The 25,259-nt window shown below is 41.6% G+C and overlaps 1 protein-coding gene and 1 pseudogene across 1 annotated transcript; both read left to right on the forward strand.

Annotated features, from left to right (window-relative positions):
• The first annotated feature begins 8,167 nt into the window (after window positions 1-8,167).
• LOC100760843 (olfactory receptor 2B11) lies at window positions 8,168-9,106 on the forward strand. Its single transcript, XM_027400027.1, has one exon. It carries the CDS (start codon window positions 8,168-8,170, stop codon window positions 9,104-9,106), a length of 939 nt encoding a protein of 312 aa, XP_027255828.1.
• A 12,107-nt stretch (window positions 9,107-21,213) lies between these two features.
• Window positions 21,214-23,479, forward strand: LOC100760552 (annotated as a pseudogene).
• Window positions 23,480-25,259: the final 1,780 nt, after the last annotated feature.

Consider the following 25,259-nt stretch of genomic DNA (forward strand, 5'->3'; position numbering starts at 1 on the left):
GAGAGCAGGTCCCTGAGCATGAGTTAAAGACTAACTTGGGCTAAGGCTGTCTTTGAGCAAGGTCTTGTCTCAAAAACAATTTAAAAGAAATCACAAATATACTGAGAAGGTGTAAGAAGATTTTATTCCTATAAAAATCTGATGTTCATGGCCAGTGAGATGATTCATTAGGTAAAGGAGATTTCTCATCAAGCCACATAAATATGAAAAAAAGTGACTCCCTAAAGTTGTTGTTCTACTTTCACATACACCCTGTTGCTATAACTCCCTACATCATGCATGAGAAACACACATACTACATGCACACACAAAGATATTAATAATATTTTAAGAACTGAAATCTCCTGGTCTGGGGACTGCAAGCAGGTCGACTTGCCCCCAGAAAACCAACTGAGAGCCCGCTGATATGGCAGGGCTACTCCCACCCCTCTCAGGGGAGATTTGAGCTTGGGCCCCTGTCTCAGGCCCGACCTCTGCTTGCCCATTCTGGGATCTCCTGGCCTGGAGACTGCAGACAGGTAGACAACCTCGAGTCTGCTGACATTACTGTGCTAATCCCGCTCCCACCCACTGGGAAAGGTTGTGTGTCAGACCCAACTGCACCCACTATGAGACCCATCAGAGTATTGGACCTGCTTGCATCCACTGGAAGAGAACTTTGGACCTGAACCCAAAAGGAGAGGAAGAGACCCCACCTGCACCCACTGAAAGAAGGGATGGGAAGACAATATAAGAACATATTCAACAACAGAAAAAATCAATGTGACTCTACACCAGCAAAAGCTGAACATCCCAACACAGATGAAGCAGAAGAGAATAACCTGAAAAACAACTTCATGAAGATGATAGAGAACTTGAGAGGAAAAGAGAAAATCCTTTTAAAAATGGAAGAAAAGACAAACCAAAAATTGAAAGACATAATTCAAACAGTGCAAGGTTTGAAAGCTGAAATAGAGACAATAAAAAAACAGTCCTAGGGAATGCTGGAATTAGAAAAGATGGGTAAATGATCAGGAACTACAGATGCAAGAATAACCAACATAATATAAGAGATGGAAGAGAGAATCTCAGGTGTTGAAGTTACACTAGGAGAAATAGATTCAGAAACCAAAGAAAATCTTAAGTCCAACAAATCCCTAACATGAAATATCCAGGAAATATGGGACACCAAGAAAAGGCCAAACCTAAGAATAAGAGGTATACAAAAAGGTGAAGAAACCCAACTCAAAAGGTGCAGAAAACATTCAACAAAATCATAGAAGAAAACTTTCCCAACCTAAAGAAAGACATGTCAATGAAAGTACAAGAAACCTACAGAACACTAAAAAGAGTGGACCACAAAAAGCCCCCTTGTCACATGATAATCAAAACCCCGAACATACAGAATAAAGAAAGAATATTGAGCAGCTAAGAAAAAATCCAAGTAACATATAAAGGTAAACCTATCAGAATTACACCTGACTTCTCCATGGGAACATTGAAAACCAGAAGGTCCTGAATAGATATTCTACCAACACTAAGAGACCATGGATGCCAGCCTAGACTAATATACTCATGGAGAAAACAAAATATTCCACCACAAAACCACATTTAAACAATACATATCCACAAATCCAGCACTACAGAAAGTACCAGAAGGAAAACTCCAACCTAAGGAAGTTACAATCACAAAAACATAGGCACTTTAATAATAACCCCACTTTACCAAAACCCAAAAGAAAAATCAGGGTAAATCCATACACAATACCACCAACAACAACAAATCCAAAACAAACAAGAATTAACACTAAATGGTCCCTTAATTTCCCTCAATATTAATAGTCTTAATTTGCCTATAAAAAGTCACAGGCTAACAGAATGGATACAAATATAGAATACATCCTTCTGAGTACAAGAAACACACCTCAACTTCAAAGACAGATGATACCTCAGATTAAAGGATTGGGATAAGATTTTCCAATAAATAGACTCAAGAAACAAGCTGGTATAGCTATCCTAACATCTAACAAATTAGACTTCAAACTAAAATCAAAAGAGACGAAAAAGGTTATTTCACATTCATCACAGGAAAAATCCATCAGGAAGAAGTCTCAATTCTGAACATTTATGCCCCAAATACAAAGGCACACATGTTCATAAAAGAAATATTACTAAAACTCAAATCACACATAAGACCACAAACAGTTATAGTGGGAGACATCAACACCCACTCTCACCTCTAGACAGGACCACCAGACAGAAACTTAAGAAAAAAAGGAACTAACAGAAGTTATGACCCAAATACATTTAACAGACATCTATAGAACAGTCCATCCAAACTCGAAATATACACCCTCTTCTCAGCGCCACATGGAACCTTCTCTAAATTTGTCCACATAATCGGCAACATAGCAAACCTCAACAGGTACAAAAAATGCAATAATCCCCTGTATCTTATCAGACCACCATGCTTCAAAGCTAGAATTCAACACAAATTTCAGAAACCCTACAAACTCATGGAAATTGAACAACAACCAATTGCACCATTCCTGGGTCAAGGAAGATATAAAGAAATTAAACACTTCCTAAAATTCAATGAAAATGAAGACACAATATGCCACAACTTATGGGACATTTTGAAAGCAATAATAAAAGGAGTCACACTAGAGAATTAACAGCAGCACAACTAAAAGCTCTAGAACAAAAAGAAGCAAACTCATCCAGGAGTAGTCGCCAAGAAATAATCAAATTGAGGGCTGAGCTCAATAAAGTAGAAACTAGGAAAATACAAAGAATCAGTGTAACAAAGAGTTGGTTCTTCAAGAAAAACCTTTAGCCAAATTAACCAAAAGGCAGAGAAAGAACATGCAAATTAACAAAATCAGAAATAAAAAGGGGGACATAACAATGGACACTGAGGAAATCCAGAGAATCATCAGGTCATATTTTTGAAAACCTGTACTCCATAAAATTCGATAATTTAAAGGAAATGGACAATTATCTGGATAGATATCACTTATCAAAATTAAATCAAGAATAGATAAGCAATTTAAACAGACCTATAAAGCCCCAACCAAAAAAAAAAAAAAAAGCCCAGGGCTAGATGGCTTCAGTGCAGAATTCTACCAGAAATTCTAAGAACAACTAATATCAATACTTCTCAAAGTGTACCACACAACAGAAGCAGAGAGTTCATTGCCAAAATCTTTTTATGAGGCTACAATTACCTTAGTACCCAAGTCACAAAAAGACACAATTAAGAAAGAGACCTATAGACCAATATCCCTCATAAACATCAGTGCAAAAATACTCAATAAAATACTGGCAAATCGAACCTAAGAACACAGAGAAATCATCCACCATGATCAAGTAGGCTTCATCCCAGGGATACAGGGATGGTTCAGCATATGAAAATTTATCAATGTAATCCACCACATAATCTGCAAAAGAAAAACCACATGATCATCTCCTAGATGCTGAAAAAGCCTTTGACAAAATCCAACACCCCTTCATGATAAAGGTCCTGGAGAGATCAGGCATAAGAGGAACGTATATACCTGAACATAATAAAAATATACAGTAAACCAACAGCCAAACTAAACTGAGAGAAACTTGAGTTGATTCCTCTAAAATCAGGAACAAGACAAGGATGTCCACTCTCTCCATATCTCTTCAATATTGTACTTGAAGTTCTAGCTAGAGCAATATGACAACAAAAGGCTATCAAAATCAAAGGGATAAAAACTGAAAAGAAATAAAACTTTCAATATTTGCAGATGATATGATAGTTTACATAAGTGGCCTGAAAAACTACCAGGGAACTCCTCCAACTGATAAACACCTTCAGCAAAGTGGCAGTGTACAAGAATAAAAAAAAAAAAGTCAGTAATCTTACTATATACATACGATAATGGGCCGAGAAAGAAATCACAGAAACATCACTCTTCACAATAGCCACAAACAATATAAAATATCTTGGGGTAATGCTTACCAAACAAGATAAAGACCTGTATAGTAAGAACTTTGAGTCTTTAAAGAAAGAAATTAAAGAAGATACGAGGAAATGGAAAGATCTTCTTGAGCACTGGACTTGGCTACATTACACTTCTAGATGCTCCTTTTCTCCTGAAGTTGATATCTCTCTGTACAAAAGCTCTGTTCTCTCCTAGGAAAAGGTGATGTCAAACTTTATCTTTCAGTTGCTTCTGAGATACCATCTTACTCCTGTTAGAATGGTTAAAATAAAAAAACACCAATGAGAGTTTATCCTGGAGAGGATGTGGACAAAGGGGAACACTCCTCCACTGTTGGGAGTGCCAACTCATACAGCCACTTTGGAAATCAGTATGGAGATTCCTCAGGAAAATGGGAATCAGTCTACCACAAGATCGAGCAATTCCACTCTTAGGCATATACCCAAAAATGCACCTTCATACAACAAGGACATCTGTTCAACTATGTTCATAGCAGCATTATTTGTAATAGCCAAAACCTGGAAGCAATCTAGATGCCCCTCAACTGAAGAATGGATAGAGAAAATGTAGTACATTTACATAATGGAGTAATAGAAAAAAAAAACAATGGAACCTGAAATTCGCAGGAACTAGAAGAAACCATCCTGAGTGAGGTAACCCAGTCACAAAAAGACAAATATGGTATGTACTCACTCATATATGGATTTTACACATAGAGCAAAGGATTACCAGCCAACAATGCACACTTCCAGAGAAGCTAGGAAACAAGAAGGACACTAAGAGAGACATGCATGGTCCCCCGATGACCAAGAAAGGGACAGGACCTCCTGAGCAAATTGGGAGCATTGGGGAAGGGGAGATGGAGACAGGATAAAGAAGGGGAGAAGTGGAGCATAGAGGAGGACATGAGGGAGGAGGAAGGTTGAATCAGGGGAAGGGAAGAATAGAGTAGAGCAAGAACAGAGATACCATCATAGAGGGAGCCATTATAGGTTTAAAGAGAAATCTGGCACTGGGGAAATGTCCAGAGATCTACAAGGATGACACAAACTAACAATTTAAGCATTAGTGGGGAGGCTACCTTAAATGCTGTTCTCCAATAATGAGATTGATGACTACCTTATATGTCATTCTAGAGCCCTCATCCAGTAGCTGATGGAAGCAGAAGCAGACATCCACAGCTAAACACTGAACTGAACTCCTGGAATCCAGTTGCAGAGAGGGAGGAGTGATGAGCAAAAGTGTCAAGACCAGGCTGGTGAAACCACAGAAACAGCTGACCTGAACAAGGGAGAACTCATGGGCCCCAGACTGATAGCTGGGAAACTACCATAGGACTGATCCAGACCCCCTGAACATGGTTGTCAGTTAGAAGCATCAGAAATCTATGGGGCCTCTGGTTGTAGATCAGTATTTATCACTAGTATAGAACTTTGGGAACCCATTCCACATAGAGGGATACTCTCGCAGACTAGACACAGGCCCTTCTCCAAAGGATATGACAGAGTTTGAAGATCCCCCAAGGAAGGCCTCACCTTCTCTGGGAAGCAGAAAGGGCATGGGATGGGGGTTAGTAGGGGCCAGAGGAGGAGGGGAGGGAGAGGGAACTGGGATTGACATGTAAAACGAGCTTGTTTCTAATTTAAATTAAAAAATAGAAAAGATAATTAACTTTATAAACCCTTGAACATAAATCCCACCCCTTGGTTTCCTAAATTTAAGTACTATCCAAAATTAAATGCAGGAGGAAACAAGATTATAAAATATGTCTCTTCAATTTTTGTTAACTCTCTAATAATTTTTGTATATTGTTCAAAACATACAAAAGAAACTTTGAATGTACTCATTATGAGGGAGTGATAAATATTTGGGAAGAAGATAGCTTAAGTAATCTCAACTTGCCAAATCGTAATACATAAATAAACCATAATATCACACTGTATTTCTGAATAGTTACTTTCTATAACCTCCCCAAACAGAGCCACCAACTGGGGAACCAAGTGTTCAAGCACATGAATCTATGGGAATATTTTTTATTCAAACCACCACTATCCAATTATTAGAAATTATTATTATTTTCCAATAACAAAAATAAATACTTGCATACATTCTCTTATCAATAAATGAATGATGCATAGCAATGTCCTTGAAAATGAAAGATTCCCTCCTTAAAGGGATGCTCCCTAAGTTTTTGGAAGTAAAACCTTGAAAATCTCAGAAGTCTGAAACTAACACAATTCACAAGGTCCCTCAAAAGTTTTAGAAGCAACAACTGCTATTGAGAAGAAACGCTCTGATTAGCCAACCTGTTTGAGAACACTCAGACCTATGGGGCTTCCCAAAAGTCATACACTTAGCATCCAATCTTTGGTAGGCTTTCTAATGATGCAAATACCGTTGGGCCACCCACGCTTCTGTAACCTGTAACTCCAATAATCGCACTGGTACTCTAAGCTAGACTTTGGTGGAATCTTTTCTTTGGTCTGTCATCAGTGCCTATCTGGGGTGAGGAGACATTGATTTAAATCACAAGAGGAAAATTTTTACAGAATGAATATAAAATTATATAGTTAATTAGGAAATTTAATGAGTTTCTTTAAATCACATATAATAATTGGAGATGTGAAAATTTATCTTAAACCATATCTAACACTAACCCTAAGCCTGAATTGCTTACAACCCAACTAAGGAGATAATTAACTGCACATAAGTAAATCCACAAAGAACTCTGTCCCTAGGAACATTTTCTGCTAATTCAACAAGGAAAAAGTTACGTAAATGGTCTGCTTAAAAACCATCCCAGGAGTTTTTAGGAACAGTATACAAATAGCACATATGGGTCATTCCATGTATTTTCTACCATTGTCTACCTAATCCATTGTCATAATTTATCAATCACTCACTTAATTCATAATTCAATTTCCTGAAATGGTTAAACACTGTATTTTTCTATCAACTAAAGGTTCCTAATTAGTCTCTGAAAATAAAAAAAAATAGCCTAAATTTCTTCTAATTTTCTTCTCATTGAAGATAAAAACAAGGTAAGTCAAAAGACATTTTCATGGGTCATGAATTTCCTGTGAAATAATGGAATATATGTAGGTAATAGTTAATTAATGCATATTTGAGAGTCAAACAGCATTTCACTTCGGGAAGCCTTCTGTGAGACTTGGAAATCCTAATTCATTGACTGTGAGAACAAGCAAATCTCTTCATAAGTAATATCTCTTTTATCTACCTCTTACTTGAAACATCACTAGAAGTATTAAATTTCATTAACTACTATATGTGAAATATTAAGTGACAGAATGATCTCACATAGAAAATTTTATTAATATTAGTACACAAAATTTGGATTATTTTGAGATGTTTTCTTGTATATAAATGATTTTAAAATCTGTGGTCAAATTTTTCCATATTGGCTTTAGATATTTTATCTAATTGTTTCAGACTTATATAAAATAACCAATATTACTTTATCTGTCCCTTCATGAAGCTAAGTAAGAGATGCAACAAATATATTTTATGTGATAGAAGTGTCACATGAAAAATATATTATGTACATATATATATATATATATATATGTTTACACATATAAGGACAGAGAGAGAGTGTGTGCTAAAGGGGTATCAAATGAATAGAGTTTGAGTCATTCTAAGGTGATTTAGAGATTTCTAGATGAAGAAATTTGTCTAGTAAAATAATGGTTAAACTTATCAGAAATCAAAGACACAAAGATACCATGAGATAATGTAGTAAAGTTAAGGAAGTGGGGATAAGATTATAGAACTTGTGTATATATAAGAGTGAGTGTTCTGGACCATGCCACGATGACCCTTCTTGGGCTCTGACAGATCAGATCAAACCAAACACAGAAATTCAGTGGACACAAACTTCTTATGTGTTTAATTGTAATGAGGATTCAGTGATATCCTTATGCAGAGGAAGAAATTCACTATCCAGAGGAAGACCTTTTAAAGTAACTCATTTTATAACTTAGTGTCAAATGGATCACCTGGTCAAGACTATCTTTTGTCCCTCCAAAGTTATGACAGTCTGTTTATCTGATTTTTATCACTGGATAAACAGTACAAGATACAAAATAATGGGTTGTCCCTTGTCATTTCTCACAACTATCTCTCTTCTCCCTCCCTCCACCGCTCTCTCTCTCTCTCTGCCACTTTGTTATCACAGGTGAAGTAAATTGAAGAGAATGGTAGTCATTAATGCAACCCACCCTGAAGAGTTCATTCTTCTTGGCTTTGCCAATCATCCTTGGCTGGAGCTCCCGGTCTTCATTATTCTTCTGGTAACATATCCCCTAGCCATGATGGGGAACATTGCCATCATTCTGGTGTCTGTCTTAGAACCCCGTCTCCACAGCCCCATGTATTTCTTTCTCACCAACCTCTCCTTTCTGGACATGTGCTACACCACCAGCATTGTACCTCAGATGCTGTTTAACCTGGGAAGCTCCAGAAAGACCATCAGCTATGTGGGGTGTGCACTTCAACTTTATTTATTTAGTACAATGGGGGCCACAGAGTGTCTTCTTCTTGCCATTATGTCTTTTGATCGCTATGTGGCCATTTGCAGACCTCTGCACTACACCCTGATCATGAATCAACGTGTATGTATTCTGTTAGTGTGCATCATGTGGCTCTGTGGAATTGTCTATGCGATCTCAGAAGCCACACTTACTTTACAGTTGCCACTGTGTGGCATCAATACACTGGATCACTTACTATGTGAAATTCCAGTTCTGATAAAGACTTCTTGTGGTAAAAAAGAGACAAATGAGCTGGCACTTTCTGTGGCATGCATTTTTATATTAGCTGTTCCTTTATGCTTAATACTTGCTTCCTATATTAGTATCGGACGTGCTATACTTAGGATTAAGTCTTCTGAGGGAAGGACAAAGGCCTTTGGTACATGTTCCTCTCATCTTGTAGTAGTTTCCTTATTTTATGGCCCAGGAATCAGTATGTACCTTCAGCCTCCATCCTCTATCTCAAGGGACCAACCTAAGTTCATGGCTCTCTTCTATGGTGTGGTAACTCCTACACTCAACCCATTCATTTATACTCTGAGGAATAAGGATGTAAAGGGGGCACTAGGCAATTTGGCAAGAATTTTATGTTCTAGGTTATAATTAGTATAACAAGATTATTATTTAACAGTTAGATTATGTTCCTCCTGGTTAAAACTTTAAAAACTTGATAGTATTTTGGCATTTATTCTTTGAAAATTTTGTACACATATCCAATGTTTTTTTTTTATCTTATTTATCCCCTACCACCTCTCTCCAAATACCCTTAGGATCACTCAACCTGTTTCCTTTCTGACTTTATGTCTTTAGCAGTTAACAACCCCCTGAGTCCAATTTGTGTTGACCAATTAGTGCTGACCAATTAGTACATGGGTGTGGAGTCATCCCTTGGAACTTGGGCAACCTACCAATGGTGAGATCCCCAGGAAAAGTGATGCTTTGTTCTCTAAGAAGTTATCTCAAATCCAATATCATGTTACATATTTTTCTAATGAAATATCACATATTCTTTTATCAATCGATTTAAAACATAATGTGCTTGGGAATATTAACATAGGATCTTTTCAAATATAAAAATAGTTCATGTGTCTTCTTTGTAATGAGATAATATTTAATAGTTTAGAATGTACAATAATTTACAAGCTGATTAATGTATCTATAACAATAGCATAACCATAATTCATTGGCACACATCTTATTGATATCACTTGAGGAATTTACTATTTTCTGGAAGGTTGGCCCAAGTTTGTGAACATCTCATGTACCCTGTACATTCTGGGTAAAGAGTAGTATATCATGATCACCCTCAATTATTTTAGAAAATAGTGCATTTTAATACTCTTTAAAATATATTTGCATTGTGGGTGTAGGTTGTGTGGATGTACAATGTGCGCACACACACATTGAGGTCAAGGACTACTTGTCTAAAGGAGTTTTTCCCTTCCACCATTTTGATCCTGGGGATTGAACTCAGGTTCTCAGGCCTGGCAGCAAGTACCTTTTACCTGATGAACCTTATTGTTGACTCACTAGTGTATTTTTAAGTTCATGATGAAATTTTTATCATAGTATTTTTAAGTTCATCTTCATAAAGAATATGGTTATTTTGTGTTTGTGATTATCAGTACCTAAGTAATTTTTTTTACATATCAAAATCACTTGGACAAATATGTATTTCTTGACATCCCTGTCAAATATGACAAAGAAGAGTGTTTGAAATCAATGAGAGAGCAAAGAAGTGATGGGAATGACTGGCAGCCTGAGGGATACTTCTATGCATTAATCAGAATAATCAGGAACATCTTTTGAATAGGAAAGAAAAAGTTTGAGAAAAAGTTGTAGTTTTGAAATGAAAAGCCACTTTACTAAATCACTAATTCTAGTGGATGTCTTTTGATTGATTCCATTTGTGGATGCCATTGATGATTATCATTTGCATCAAAAGTTAAAAGTGTGGCTAGAGACAGATGCCCAGCTGTTCCCAGGATGTAGTGCTCTTGCAGATGGCAGAAGCTTGGGTCCCAACATCTGTGTCAGCCTAATTCTCCAGCTCTAGGTGATCTAGTGCCTCTGTCATTTTCAGACTCATGCACACATGTATATGTACTGACATACAGGTATACACACATACACATAAATTAACAAAAAATTTAAAATCTTTTTAAAAGTTAAAAGTGTTAAAAATTAAACTTTGAATTCACACTTTTCCTTTTTATAATATTGTGTCATACCTAAAATTGTTTCTATTTATCCACATCTTTATTTTAATTAGAAAATTTTACATGTCAATCCCAGGTCCTTTTCCTTCTGCTCCTCCCCTCCCTCCCAACTAACACCCTACCTATCCTATACCCTTTCTGCTCCCAAGGGAGGGTGAGGCCTTCCATAGGGGGGGTCTTCAAAGTCTGTCTCATTCTTTGGGATAGGGCCTAGGCCAACCTCCTTGTGTCTAGGCTCAGGGAGTATCTCTATGTGGGATGGGCTCCCAAAGTCCATTCCTATGCTAGGGATAAGTACTGATCCCCTACAAGGGACCCCATAGATTTCCAAGGTCTCCTCACTGACACCCACATTCAGGGGGTCTGGATCAGTTCCATGCTGGTTTCCCAGCTATCGGGCTGGGGACCAAGAGTTTTCCCTTATTCAGGTCAGCTGTTTCTGTGGGTTTCACCAGACTTGTATGGACCCCTTTGCTCATCAGTCCTCCTTCTCTGCAACTGGATTCCAGTTCAGTTCAAGGTTTAGCTGTGGGTGTCTGCTACTTCCACCAGCTGTTGGATGAAGGCTATATGATGTCATATGAATTAGTCATCACTCTCATTATCAAGAGAGGGCATTTAAGGTAGTCTTTCCTCTGTTGCTAAAATTCTTCTGTTAAGAGGAACTGTATCAGAGATGATTACTTCATGAGATTCTTAGGAAAAACATTCTATTCTTTGCACCTTTCTGTCTTCTGCCACAGTGGACACAGTGATATTCATCACAAACACCAGCCAATAAAGCGCAACCCCAGAAGCTAAAGCTATGTCCTTACAAAACAGTAAATACTTCAGAGTATTTTTCTTCTACTCCCAACTTCCATAATCATGAGACAATATTGTTATTGCTTGTAAATGATGCAGTGTTGAATATTTTTGCTATAGCAGGACAAGAGCATTAGGTAGCCCCAATATCATCACAACGGTAGGTGTAGTACACGAGATCAAACCAAGAACTTTGCAATTACCAGATAATTAATAAATCATTGCATTTTCTAATGTACAAAGGACTGTAAGAAAAACAAGTTTTTTAAATATTCTTTGAAGTCTTTTGATGTGATCAAGTTCTATTAAACAGGGCAAGGAAAGAAGTTCTTATCCTGGATACAAATGGGATGAAACCCAAGTCCACTCTTAAAAACTTACAAGTGTTGTGTATTGTTGATCTTAGTTATCAAAACTACTAGAAGATATATTTATCAAATATTTATGTTGGAAAAGTTTTAATTAACTTTAAAATATGATTTCTGACAGGATTAGGGTTAGGGGCCTAAAGGCTTAGGGTTAGAGTTATGGGAGGGTTAGGGTAATTGTTAGGGTTATGGTTAAGGAGTTAGTGTCAGGAATAGGGGGAGGTTAGGGTTATGGTTAGGGTGATAAAGTTTATGGTTAGAGTTGGGATTTAGGGTTAGGGTTAGGGATTATTGTTATGGTTTGGGTGACAAGGTCAGGTTGAGGGTCAGAGTCAGAATTTAGGATTAGAGTTGAGGTGGAGTTGGGGTTGGGGCTTTTGTTAGGTTTAGGGTTCCACCATTGGACCAGGACAAATAATTGTGGGGCTGCCCATGATTTCACGACAGGATTACTTGGTTTCTTGGATACTATTGTTAAAGAGGGGGGGTGTCTTTAAAGACATGTCTTCCCAACTCCAGAGTCAAAAGTGGTGACAGGTTTGCACGTTTCTCCACTGGAACACTGATGGAGTGAAAAAGAGGGTCTTTACTGTAGACAATGCCTCATCATCTAGTGAGGAGATGGGCTAGTATCTGCAACCTCTTTGGTTGTGGGAAAGGCCTTAGCTATACTTATTTCCCAAAGACTGGCTAGCCAGGGTCCCTATGGTCAGATGGGACAGGAGTTAGCTTTTCTTCCTTTCCCTTCCTGGGATGGTGAATACACTGGACTGAACCAAGGCTGTGTGTACTATACCACAGGTACACCCAGAGGTAAAGGGGCCTGAGAGATCTTCCAGGAAACTCAGATTCCTCAGGGGCTCAGCATGGTAGCCTTTTCTTTTTGTTGGTTTGTAGCATTAAGTTGATTTAAAAGATGAAGTTGGCTGTGCCAGGTAACTCCAAACTTGCTGACTGGCATTTGAAGTTTGTGTGTTGGACTAATAGGTATTGATGCCCATTTGGGGATAATTAGTCTTCTCCTAAGTTCAAAATCCTGCCATTCCCCCCATGTGACACTGACTCTGCACCTATTCTGCCTTTTCCCCTTACTTTTTCCTGTACTCCCTTCCCCTGTCTCTCTGCTTTCCTCATAGGCTTTCACTAGCTCCCCTCCTTCCTCTGGCCCCTTGCCTTCTGCCTGCCTTCTCCTCCCCTCCTCTTATCCTCCACTTCCCAGTCCTCTGCTCTTTTACATTTGATCACAGAGAATGGAGCACAGAGTTGCATGTGTGCTCTCTTCCCCAGATGTGGAGAGCCACAGCCCTAAGATGGCTCCTGGCTGGATGCCAGGTAGTCCGAGCTTAGCTGTAAACAAGCCTTATTTGGAAGTGCTTGAGGCATCTGGTGCACTTCCTCCTTCTGTGGCCTATCTGGGATTGCCAGATGGCATGAGCTGATTGGGCACTGAGCATCTACTTAAGGGCTTTCGGGGGCTGGGAGCAGAGAGAAGCTGATGTACAAGGTTTCTGAATAAACTGCTTGAAGAGTCGTGGTCGTGTTTCTCTTGCTGTTCGAGATAGACGCGACACCCAGATATGTGCATGCTAGTGCAACAGCAGTAACTGCACACCTTGTTCCATCTGACACCTTGAGTGAAGTCAGTCTCAGGATTCCAAGAGGAGCTGGTGCTGCTGCCCGTGCATTTTGCTTTTATTCAGTTTCATTTTATTTTTGTTTGGAGGACACTTGCCAAGGCAGTGAGGGTGGAACTATCGAAATTGTGAGAGTGTAACCAAAAGACCAAACCAGCAGAGGTTGGATGCCAGACAAGCAGTGTCCAGAAACCTTCACTGCAGAGACCTGTTCAAAGATTTCAACCTTGAAGGGGAAAGGAAAGTAGGAAAGGCAACACAAATAGAATTTTGACTTTCAGAATCATAAGTGAAAGGAAAGCAGGTACAATTGATAGCGAGTGGAAGAAGGGATTTAAGGCACTGTCTTAGGCATAGGAGTTATTCTTTAGAGATAGAGTTAAAATGGTTAGGACAGGGTCTACACTGTGTCAGAAGAGGAAATCCATATGGACAACCAGAGGTCATCAGCAAGTTACTTGTGATTCTAAGTGTGTCCCATGGACACCATGTAGGAGAATCACCTGGACACAGTGGTGGTTCCTAGAAGGTCTATCCTCCAGGACCAGAGATCAGGGAGGGGGCAGGGAGGCCTAAGAACATGATGTTCAAAGTACTAAGCCCACGCAGCTCCATGAGGAGGTTGTAGAAGGGGACTATCTTAGACCCAGGACAGATAGGAAACCCCTTTATCTTGCTGTGCATGAGTCTTCCTGGTAACAAAATAGCTTTTCCTTGGTGGGGGACAGTGAAAGTACAGAGTGGAGGATATTGAATAGGATTGTAAGTGAAACAGCCCAGTGGTACAAGGATGCAGGACTGAGTCTCATTTAATAGAAAGAGGGGAGTTGTCTCCCTCAGGACAAAACAAAACTACATCTGAAATAGGGTAGTAATACATCTTTGTTAGCTTTCCAGGCCCTGCAACAGGTACTACAAACTGTGAGACTTAAAACAATAGACTTGTACTCTATCACAGTTTGAAGGTCTGAGATCTGAAATCAAAGTCCTGACAGGGTGTTCTCCCTCTGAAGGCCATAGGAGACCACCAGGAAGTTGTCTTCACTTTCAACTGTGACTATATATACATATACATATACATATACATATATATACATATATATATATATATATATATATATATATATATATATATAGTGTTCTTTGTAGGGGAAGCTGTAGCCAAGCCTTCTTAGAGGCTGGCTACAGGGGTACCTGACCAGGCTGGTGAGGGCGTGGTCAGAGTGAGTAGGGGGCTGCGGTTCGGTTTCGGTTTCTCTCTTGGCTGCTTGCTGTACAGACTACCACCAGCTGGCTGGTTCACTCTGTAAGTAAGGCTTTTCCCTATTAAATACCCTTATATTTCTACCTGACTCCATATTGGTAATTTCCTACTATATCTGGTGTCAGAAGTGGGATATTGGAAACCCACACCCCATTTGGGACAGTCTGTGGGTTCCATCGGGCCTGAGGCCTAGGCCTGGAAAGCGCCCTCTCTCCACAGGGGTTCCCGGCTAGCAGCTGACCCACGGAAGCTGAGCTGCTCAGAACCATCCACCCAGTTTCTAGCTGCCTAGAGGTGAGTAAGTTTCGGCTTTCAGCAGAGGCTTCCCCTGGCCGCTGCGGGAAAGCTGCAGCTGAAAAGCCGTATACTCTCTAAGATAAGCGCAGCCGCTTTTGTGACCTCTCCACTGCTGACCGACTGCTGCCAAACGCCTCGGAATAACTGAAGGCCTGTGCTACCTGCTGGTCAAATATATTTACTGCATTTGGAGTAGAAATCAGGTAAAATCATGGCGGGATATTTATCATTTGCTAAAATTGGTAATGTTTTTGCTTATTACGTGAATTCACTGTTTGAGGAGGATGCTAATTTGCCAATTACTGGCCTATATGCTGTCATGGCAGTTAGCTTGCTGGTACAAATAGTATTACTAGCCAGAGGACTCAGGAACAGGGACAGAAATAACCTCACCACCTGCTTGCAGGAAATAACAGCTTTATGCAATGATGTTTTGGAAAACTGATTAGGTCAGACCACAATTGTGCAGCAAGTGGAACAGAAATTGGATGATAAGCTTGGCTCTGTGTCCAATACACTAAAGACAGAGCTGGCTGATGAGATGCAGCGTATTTAAGATAAACACAGAGAGATCCTCCATGTCTGAGGCCTTAGAGGCTAGGCTGTCAGAAGACCATGACCAGCTAAAGAATATCTGTAGCCAGCTAGAAACTCAGATAGGCAATGTTACTCATCAACTAGATGCAACGGTGCAAAATACCCAGCATAGGGTTGAAGAATTGGACAATGCCATTCAATCAGTCATTGAAGCATCCAAGGTAGCAGATCAGAAATTTGAGTCTAGATTTGAATGTTTGGAAGATAATTTACAGTACAGGGCTGACAGATTACATAGGTCCATACGGTCAATTGCTGAGGACTCAAAATCAGCAAATCATGACCTGGAATCTAGACTCCAATACCTAGAAGGCAGTTTCCATTCCATCCAGATGCTGTCTAAGGATGATCGTATGAAAGACCTAGAAAAACGTGTAGATGAGCAGTTAGAGCAATTTACAGATTCACTAACGTGCTTGGAATCGTTTATGATTAAGGAGATTGAAACTTTTCAAAAGGATATCATTGCTAGGCTTAAAGATCAGTGGGATGCCTCAGAAGCAGAATCACTCCAATCCCAGGCACCTACTCCACCCAGGTATCGTGACTATTCTTCTAAGGTTGTTACTCGTACACCATTAGTGTACCCAGCTACCATGGTAGAAAAGCCAGCTTCTAAGAAACACCCTCATGGACGAATGGTTTATGAATGGCAACCTATACAGCCGAAGGATCTTAAGAATATTAAAGAATCAGTTGTCTCATATGGTCTCCATAGCCCATACGTAAAACAGCTATTACATTCATGGGCAACCTTTAACAGGGTGACACCCACAGATTGGGAACGATTGGCAGCAGCTGTACTTGAGAATTCATGCCAAATCCAGTGGAAATCATTGGTAAGGGAAGAGGCAAAGCTCCTTGAACGTCAGGGCATAAAGGAAGGTTTTGAAGCCCCTCTAGATAAGCTTCTTGGTCAGGGTATTTATGCTGACCCACAGGTTCAGGCTGAATATGATGATGATATACTGTCTCTATGCAGGAAAGCAGCATTAAATGCCTGGGATAAGGTTCGTGAGCCAGGAGAACGCCTAGAAGCTTATACCAGAATAGAACAGGGACCTACAGAACAGTTCCAGGACTTCTTACAAAGGTTAACTAGGGCAGTAGAATTACAGGTAACAGATCCAGAAACAAGACAATCAATTAGTCATATCTTATCCTCTGTGTCCCTGGATTTTCCTCTTTCATCATTCAAGGATGCATGCCATGGAGGATTAGGACTCGCCCTGATTCATTTTAATTTGGCCATGTCTATAATAGTCCTATTCTCAAGATCAAATCATTCATAAGTGTTAGAGATTAAGCTATCAGCATGTCTCTTAGTGAACACAGTGGAACCAATGACAGTATCTAGGAGGTGACTTCCCAGCTCATGAACACAATTTAATTTAAATCTTACAATTAGACAATGTAATTTGTTTATGTATCCATTCTACCCATTGTCCTGTCTATTGGATATGTGCAAGCAGCTTGAGGAGCTTACGCCCCACATTCGATTTGATATCAGGCCATCCTATGTAGTGCTGTTTGTTCTAGATTCTCTTGTGAATCCAAGCCTGAACTTCTTCCAGGAACCATACTTGTATGCGTCTTGTAGTTTAAACATAGGGTTAAAAGTGAATTCATGGAACCCAAGGTGGAAGGGATGTGGCATGCAGTACATAGTGCACATATTTCACACATGCTTGGACAAGAAGGGACACACTCAAACCTAAAAAAAAAAAATCTGTCCTTCTGTCAGATCTGTAAATTCATGGGAAAGGAATTCTAATTTCCTTTTTTAACTTCAGCACAGTGGTTGTACCTCAGTCTACTGCTATCTCAGCCAGCAACTTCAACTCTGTGGTTACCTGCATGTTTCTTTAGCAGAGGCCTGGAGATAACTCTTCTCCCCCAGGCACTGGCCTTGTCACTGCTGCTTAAGGTAGCTTTAACTAAATCTCTATCATTCTAATTATGAATAAGACTCAAGATTCAAAGGCTGGGGTGAAAACCTTCAAGCTCAGAGATGCTGAGTAACAACTACCTAACCCTTTCTCTTTGCTAGCATACACGGAAGACCTGTACTTTCCTTTCCCCAAACCAGAAAAAGTTGCACCACTTCAAACCCTGCCCTACTACTTCCTGTGACTGTCTCCTGGATGCCCTCTGAGGCTCAATGACTACTTTCTGTCAACTAGTTGCTAACTCAGCCTCCTGACCCAAGGCTAATTTTTATTTGATTAACTCAAATAAAACTCAGGGTTCACAGTATGGTCAAATATCCCCCAGCAATTCACTTTAAAAGGCAATCTCTTGACTTCTTGAAAATCTATCCAGTGCATTAGAACTCAGGAGGGGTACAGAATTTGTCTTTGCTGTCCCCCTTGCCAATCACAGCAAGGGTAGGCTTTGTTCACTGGTGGTGATTTAACCAAAAATTTTACACTTTACAAGTGATTCCAGAAATAATACCACCTGTGGGCTAGCAAAGTGGCTCAACAAGTAATGAAGATTGTCACCTATCCAGACTATTGGACTTCAATGGCATCTAGAAGTTTATCAACAAGGCTTCAGGGGTAAAGTGGATTAAAGTTCCCAGTTGGCATGATTACTTGGCTTTCTAATACAATGGTTTTATCAGCCTTGTTTGTGTCTGTTATTCTGTAACACTGGGAGCCTCTTGAACACAGAACCCAGCTGTGACAGCATGTCAGCATCAGCTTCCAACTGCAGTTGCCAGTTGCTTCTCCTACCAAGGCACTGTAGTCCAAAAGAAAGCATTGTTTTCCCCGGAGAAATGGACTTATTAACATAACCCACAAGGTCTGCCTTTTTGGATTACTTCCTCGAGTGTTAGAGGTGCTTCCTCCATCTCGAAACTTTTTTCTGGAAAAGCTAATGTACTCTTCCCAAGCAGATTATTTCCACAACCCTTGCCAAGACATTAGATTCCTAAGCCTCATGTCAAGACTCATTCAGCCTTCTAGCTCACCTTGCCTGGAAAACAGTGCCCTGCAGGTCTACTCTCTGCTATACTCCTCTGGCTCTTTTTACATCGTCAGATTACCGCTGCTCAGGTGAATTATTTCACCGTCCTTTAAATTATTACCAGCATTGCTCCTATCCCCATTACCAGGAGTCATATTTGAGTCCAGAAGTGAAGTAGCCCATAATATTGGGAGGGGCAGGTGTTAGGCTTTCCCAACACCTCACCTTAGTTGAAAATATATAGATGTCCACAAATGGAAGAGGTCCGGTGTCTTTCGACAGTCTAAGTGTAGCATGTTGCATGCGTAGACGTCTCAGGGAACCTAGAATCTTTAGTATCATGTACATCTAAATGTTCCCATTGTGAGCTTCAGTGCCTCACCCCCTCCTCTGTTAAACCCTAGCTTTGATATAGAAAACTTCAATAAAGGCTCCTCTTACATCCCAGGGAGGTTATCTTTATAGTCATGTTCAGGGTTTGCCCTGTTTCCATGAAATGGCAACCATTGGCTCAATGTCTCCAATTTGGCATTAAAGTCCTAATTAACAGTCATTACTTCTCCCATGTCTATCATCCACCTCCTGTTTCTATTGAAAGACCCCCCGAAGAGGTACTTTCGTAGAAGGAGACCCGCACCCAGGAATCAGCGAGACCACGAGCTTGGATGCAAAACCGCAAGAGGCTTTATTGGAGACGCGGGTACCCGGGGCGACTTAGCTTCTGTGTGGCTAAGCACCCCGAGCCAAGGGAAAGGGGTCCTTATATAGGGAAAAAGGCGCAAGCTAGGAGCAGGGATTCTATTGGATAATTCTAATGAGGCATTGTACAGAGCTATTCCCATTGGTCAATGTATATGAGGCGCTATACAGGGTTATTCAAATGAGGCAAAGTACAGAGTTATTCAAATGAGGTGAAACAGAGTCTTTCAAATGAGGCGAAATACAGAATCATTTCCATTGGATGGTTCAAATGAGACACAGAGCCATTCCAGATCAGCATATTCTCAAGGTCTGGTGTCTGGTACAACAGACTCAATTCCCCCTCCCTCCGCGTCCAGATGGCTGACCTTGGGGGCGGAGACCTTGGGACGGAGTGTTTCTCATCGGGCGGGGCTCAGGGGCAGGGCTCCAGGCCGGCTCACTTGGTGTTTGTTCTCGTGCCGGCCCACCTGGTGCTCGCCCTCGTGCCAGCCCACCTGGTGCTCGTTGCTTGGCCCCAGCCCCGGGGCGCGGCACCAGGCGGGCGGGCCTGGGTCGCCCCGCCTGGGTGAACCTGCTTGGGAGGGAGCCAGCCGCCAGGCGTGTGGGTGCGCGCGCGTACGGGAGTGTCACCGAGAGAGAGAACGAGCCAAGGGGCAGGGTCTTTCACTATTACCCCAGCTCTCCACTGGTGAAAGTTTAAGTCGTAGCACTACCATGTGACAAGAGCAGAAATTTCTCCATTTACCACCAACAGTGGGGACTGTCTTTGTCACTGATGAGTGCCATGGATCCTGAATTCCATCTTTAGAATCTACTCCCTCAAGCCAGTTTCCATGCCTACTGCCTTGCATCATATTCCACGAGGTGATCATTATGTGAAAGTGGCTTGTTAAGTAACAACTAAAAATAGATGGATAAGACAAAATTAGGACAAGAATACACCAAGGGTGACAATTTCCCATTAAGTCTCTTGGAGAGCATCTTGGTGGATCAAACAAACCAGCCTGTATTTACACATGACTCCAACTAGAGACAAGGACATAGAGATCCATGCTTTTTTTTTGGACGTATTAGTCCTTGACTAAGCAACTCAGAATAAAACGCTGCTAACTTGCATTATGGACAAAGAATAGTTAAGCACATCCACTGTGCCTTTAAACAAGAGCTCTGAGGGCAAGAAAAAAAGGAAAAAAAAAAAAAGACTCCAAATCCTGTCATGAGGCTCATGGGATTACAAGTGTATCAGGCACAAAGAGGCTGCTGGGTAAAGCTATCTGGTCTACAGCTCTTGCAGGAATGAAAAGGATAAGGTACAGACTAGCCATCCGTGTGAAGTAAGCTCTGAATTGTTAGGTGAGGAAAAGATTAAAAAGTTCACTTTCATGTTTATTGACTCATTGTCGAGACACTGACTTTTCCAACAGACCCCACATACGCTTTTGCCATTTCTAAGGTCTTGTATTAGGATGCTGTCCCGCGCCGGGTCTGTATTTCTCGCCAGCAAGAAATACACGCAGGACACTCGGATCCTTCTGTAGACAAGCTTTAATGCATCTTACCAGAGTGGAGACTGAGCGGAGACTCCGGCTTCCTACAGGATGCTGTCAGTTTGTGCTACTATAAGATATAAATACTGGGTAACTAATACATACCTTTAAGTTCTCAAAGCTACAGAACTCAAATTTCTTTACTAGACAAGGACTATAAAAGACTGTAAGGAGAAGTGACAAACTAGGGTAAGCTGAGAGGCGGTGAGCTTTCTCCCCCCATCCCCCCTGTCAGCAGTGGAGCAAACCGGTAGGCATGAGCAGCTCAGGCTGAATAATCCCGGGAAATCCCCAGTGAGTCTAAGTTGGGATCAGCCACAGCTGTGGAAAGCATGGAGACATTGCCTCTCAAGAAAATTAGATTTTGTTTTCACCTTTCTAAGACCGAAGAAGCAACAGAAGGAATGGAAGAAACTGTTTCCTCTAAAGCTAAAGCAGTTAAAAAGAAAGGTCGGTCCTTCTGAAGATGATATGGAGCCCTCCAAGTCCAAGAAGGCCAAAGAGCAAGAAGAGGTGCCTCAAGATGACAGGGCTTCTCAAAGCAAAACCCCCAAGAAGAAAAAGGAGCCCCTTAAGACAGCGGCCCCTGCTAAAAGCCAAAGAAGCAAAAATCGAGGAGCCTTCTGAAGATGCAGATGTTCCTAAGCCAAGAAGATGAAGAAAGGGAAGGAATCAAATGGAGACCTAGGAGAGGAAAGCCCCAAGCTCAAGAATGGATTCTCTAATTCTGAGTCGAATTCCACCTCCAAAGAAGCTATCGGTGAAGAAAGTAGTAGTGAGGCAGAGAAGGAAATACCTGTGGAACAGAAAGAAGGAGCTTTTTCTAATTTTCCCAGATCTGAAGAGACTGTCAAGCTTCTCAAAACTTGTGGAGTAAACTTCCTGTTTCCTGTGCAAGCCAAGACATTCCACCATGTGTACAGTGGGAAAAACTTAATTGCCTAGGCACGGACAGGAACTGGGAAGACATTCTCCTTTGCCATTCCCTTGACTGAGAAGCTTCAGGATGGGTTACTACAAGACAGGAAGAGAGGCCGTGCCCCTCAGGTGCTAGTTCTTGCACCTACAAGAGAATTAGTAAATCAAGTGAGCAAAGACTGCAGTGATGTCACCAAAAAGCTATCAGTGGCTTGTTTTTATGATGGGAACTCCCTATGGTGGTCAAATCGAACGAATTCGGGGTGGGATTGATATCCTGATTGGGACCCCAGGTCGTATTAAAGACCTCCTGCAGAATGGCAAGCTAGATCTCAAACTTAAACATGTTGTCCTGGATGAAGTTGACCAGAGGTTGGATATGAGTTTTGCTGATCAATTTGAAGAAATCTTACATGTGGCATACAAGAAAGATTCTGAAGACAACCCCCAAACATTGCTTTTCTCTGCAACTTGCCCTCATTGGGTGTCTAATGTTGCTAAGAAATCCATGAAATCTACGTTTGAACAGGTGGCCCTGATTGGTAAAAAGACTCAGAAAGCAGCCATAACTGTGGAACACTTGGCCATTAAATATCACTGGAGTTGAGAGGGCAGCTGTTATTGGGGATGTGATCAGAGTGTACAGTGGCCATCAAGGGCATACTATCATCTTCTGTGAAACCAAGAGAGAAGCCTAGGAGCTGTCACAGAATACATGCATGAAGCAGGATGCCCAGTCGTTACATGGCGACATTCCACAGAAGCAAAGAGAAATCACCCTGAAAGGTTTCCGAAATGGCAGTTTCAGGGTTTTGGTTACTACCAATGTGGCTGCACATGGCTTAGACATCTCTGAGGTTGACTTGGTTGTTCAAAGCTGTACAAAGGATGTGGAGTCCTACATTCACAATTCGGGGTGGACAGGCAGAGCTGAAGGACAGGGGTTTGCATCTGCTTTTATCAACACAAGGAAGAATACCAGTCAGCACAAGTGGAGCAGAAAGCGGGAATTTAAACAGATAGGTGTTCCATCTGCAACAGAAATAAAAGCCTCCAGCAAAGATGCCATCAGGCTTTTAGATTCTTACGCCATTGGCCACTTCAAGCAGTCTGCTGAGAAGCTGAGGAGAAGGCAGCTGTAGAGGCCCTGGCAGCCGCACAGGCCCACATTTCAGGGGCCACTTCAGTCGACTAGCGCTGCTCCTTGATCAACTCTCAAGCGGGCTTTGTGACCCTGATCCTGCGGTGCTCCATTCAAATGAACATCATTAGTTACACTTGGAAAGAACTGAAGGAGCTGCTGGGCGAGAGCATTGAGGCCAAAGTGAGGGGGATGGTCTTCCTCAAAGGAAAACTGGGAGTTTGTTTTGATGTCCATACCGAAGCAGTCACAGAAACACAGGAGAAGTGGCATGATTCAAGAGGCTGGCAGCTCACTGTGGCCACAGAGCAGCCGGAGCTGAAGAATGGACCCCTGGAAGGATATCGAGGTGGCAGGCGTCAGCGGGATGGCGACCCCTTGTGCCTTTAGAGGACAGCTGGGTGGAAGCAGGAACTTCAGGGGGACAGGGGCAGCGAAGAAGAAAAAATAGAAACTTCAGAGGTGGCAACAAAGGCCAGAAGCAGAGTTTCAGTAAAGCGTTTGGTCAGTGAGTAGAGGCTAGATGGAACTGTTCAGTGTGGAGCCCAATGCCCTTCCCACTATCAGAGCCCCCCAATGCTTCCTTTTTGATCATCTGCCCAGGCCCCAATACTTGCAGAGACACAGGCTTTGCAACGGTTTGATCTAACCATCATCAACTGCCTTTCTTGGAAAGTAGGAAACAACAACTGGGTAGTCTTTGCTTCCAATCCAATATGTTCATTGCTTTTAAGGCCTTCATTACATGGAATGCAGATCAACTTTGGAAATGAGGCAATGCATATGCCAGGGACGCAAAGAGCAAAGTTCTTTCTAGATCCATACTGAGGCAGCATTTGAAGGTTGTCACTGAATTTCCCCCCCCCCCCCATACACACACACCCGGGATGAACACCAGAACACAGTTGCTAGAGTGGACAGAGAAGAGAAGGGGTTCCCTCCATGAACCCCTTCTGTGCTGTGTGAGGCTGAGGATTGGGACTGGGCCATTAGCAGTCTACAGGGTCAGGGAGGTCTTAAGATTTTACAGCCAGAGATCAATGAGCTGCAAGTGAATACAGTGTGGAATCTCAACAATGACAAATTTTGTACTTTGCATCGGCAAGATGAGCAATCTTCACAAAATCATGCTAGTACAACATCTGGCCAAAGATGACGTCTATTTCCTCAAATTTCACATGAAACAGTTGCTTAGGTGCCTGAACGATGCCCCCTTGGAGTCCCCGTCCATCTCTGCAAGTTCTCAGAGTTGGACATCTTTGCCTAGTAGAATCACTGTCAGCTTAAACATCTGCTTGAGGTGTCATTTTAAGTGGTTTGCATTCCATGCCTCTCAAATTTCTCGAGTGTTGGACACTCCACAGGCCCTGAAATTAAAAGTTTGTAGATGGAGGACTCTGACCTCGGGGTCTATCTCCCTGCCCTGAGCCAATGCTCCCAGCTTACCAGCATCAGTCTCTAGGATAATGACCTCTCCACTGAGGTCCTGAAAGAACTTCTGCACCACACTGCCAACCTAAGCCAACTGACCAAGGAGGTAAGCCCCATTCCTAAGGTCTATGATCACTTTGGTTATAACAACGTAGAGGAATTTCCCGATATTGTGCTGAGCTGAAGAACACAATCACTACAAGGCAGTTCAAGGCACTCTACTTTGGTAACAATGCCTGCCATGGCTGTGGTAAGCATTGTGTCTATGAACTGGAGACCATACTTTGATTGCTTACTGTGTATGTCTCTGCATTCATTCCTTAGTATGCAGTAGGGACAGGCCTGTCATCCACAGGACCCCAGAACACATGGTTTTTGGACATTGCTCAGTGTGACCGAACACATGGAAGCTAGGGATTCAGACAGCAACTTCGCTTCAATGACTCCTTTTTAGTTACATGAAAACAATTTTACGTACTAATCCCAGTTCCATCTCCCTCCTGTTTCCCACTCCTCCCCCCCCCATATCCCCATCCCACCCCACATCTACTGCTCAGAGAGGGTAAGGCCTCCCAGGGGGGATCAAAGTCTTATTTGAGGCAGGACTTGGCCTTTCCCCCTGTATCTAGGCTGAGCAAGGGTCCCCCCCCCCATAGGGAATGGGCTCCAAAAAGCCAATTCATTTAATAGGCATAAAATATTGGTCCCACTCCCAACAGCCCCGTAGACTGCCCAAGCTCCCCAACTGACACCCATGTTCAGGGGCCTAGTTTGGTCTTATGCAGGTTCCCCACCTGTCAGTGACTCATTGAAGAGGAAAAATTTTAACCTAGGTCTAGGACAATTACTTAGTATTGAGGC

Source organism: Cricetulus griseus, chromosome 2 (assembly GCF_003668045.3).
Source record: "Cricetulus griseus strain 17A/GY chromosome 2, alternate assembly CriGri-PICRH-1.0, whole genome shotgun sequence".
Classification (NCBI taxonomy): Eukaryota; Metazoa; Chordata; class Mammalia; order Rodentia; family Cricetidae; genus Cricetulus; species Cricetulus griseus.

What these genes read in the sequence shown, in the direction of transcription:
- LOC100760843 (XM_027400027.1), top strand. Translation starts at nt 8,168, where the DNA reads ATGGTAGTCATTAATGCAACCCACCCTGAAGAGTTCATTCTTCTTGGC.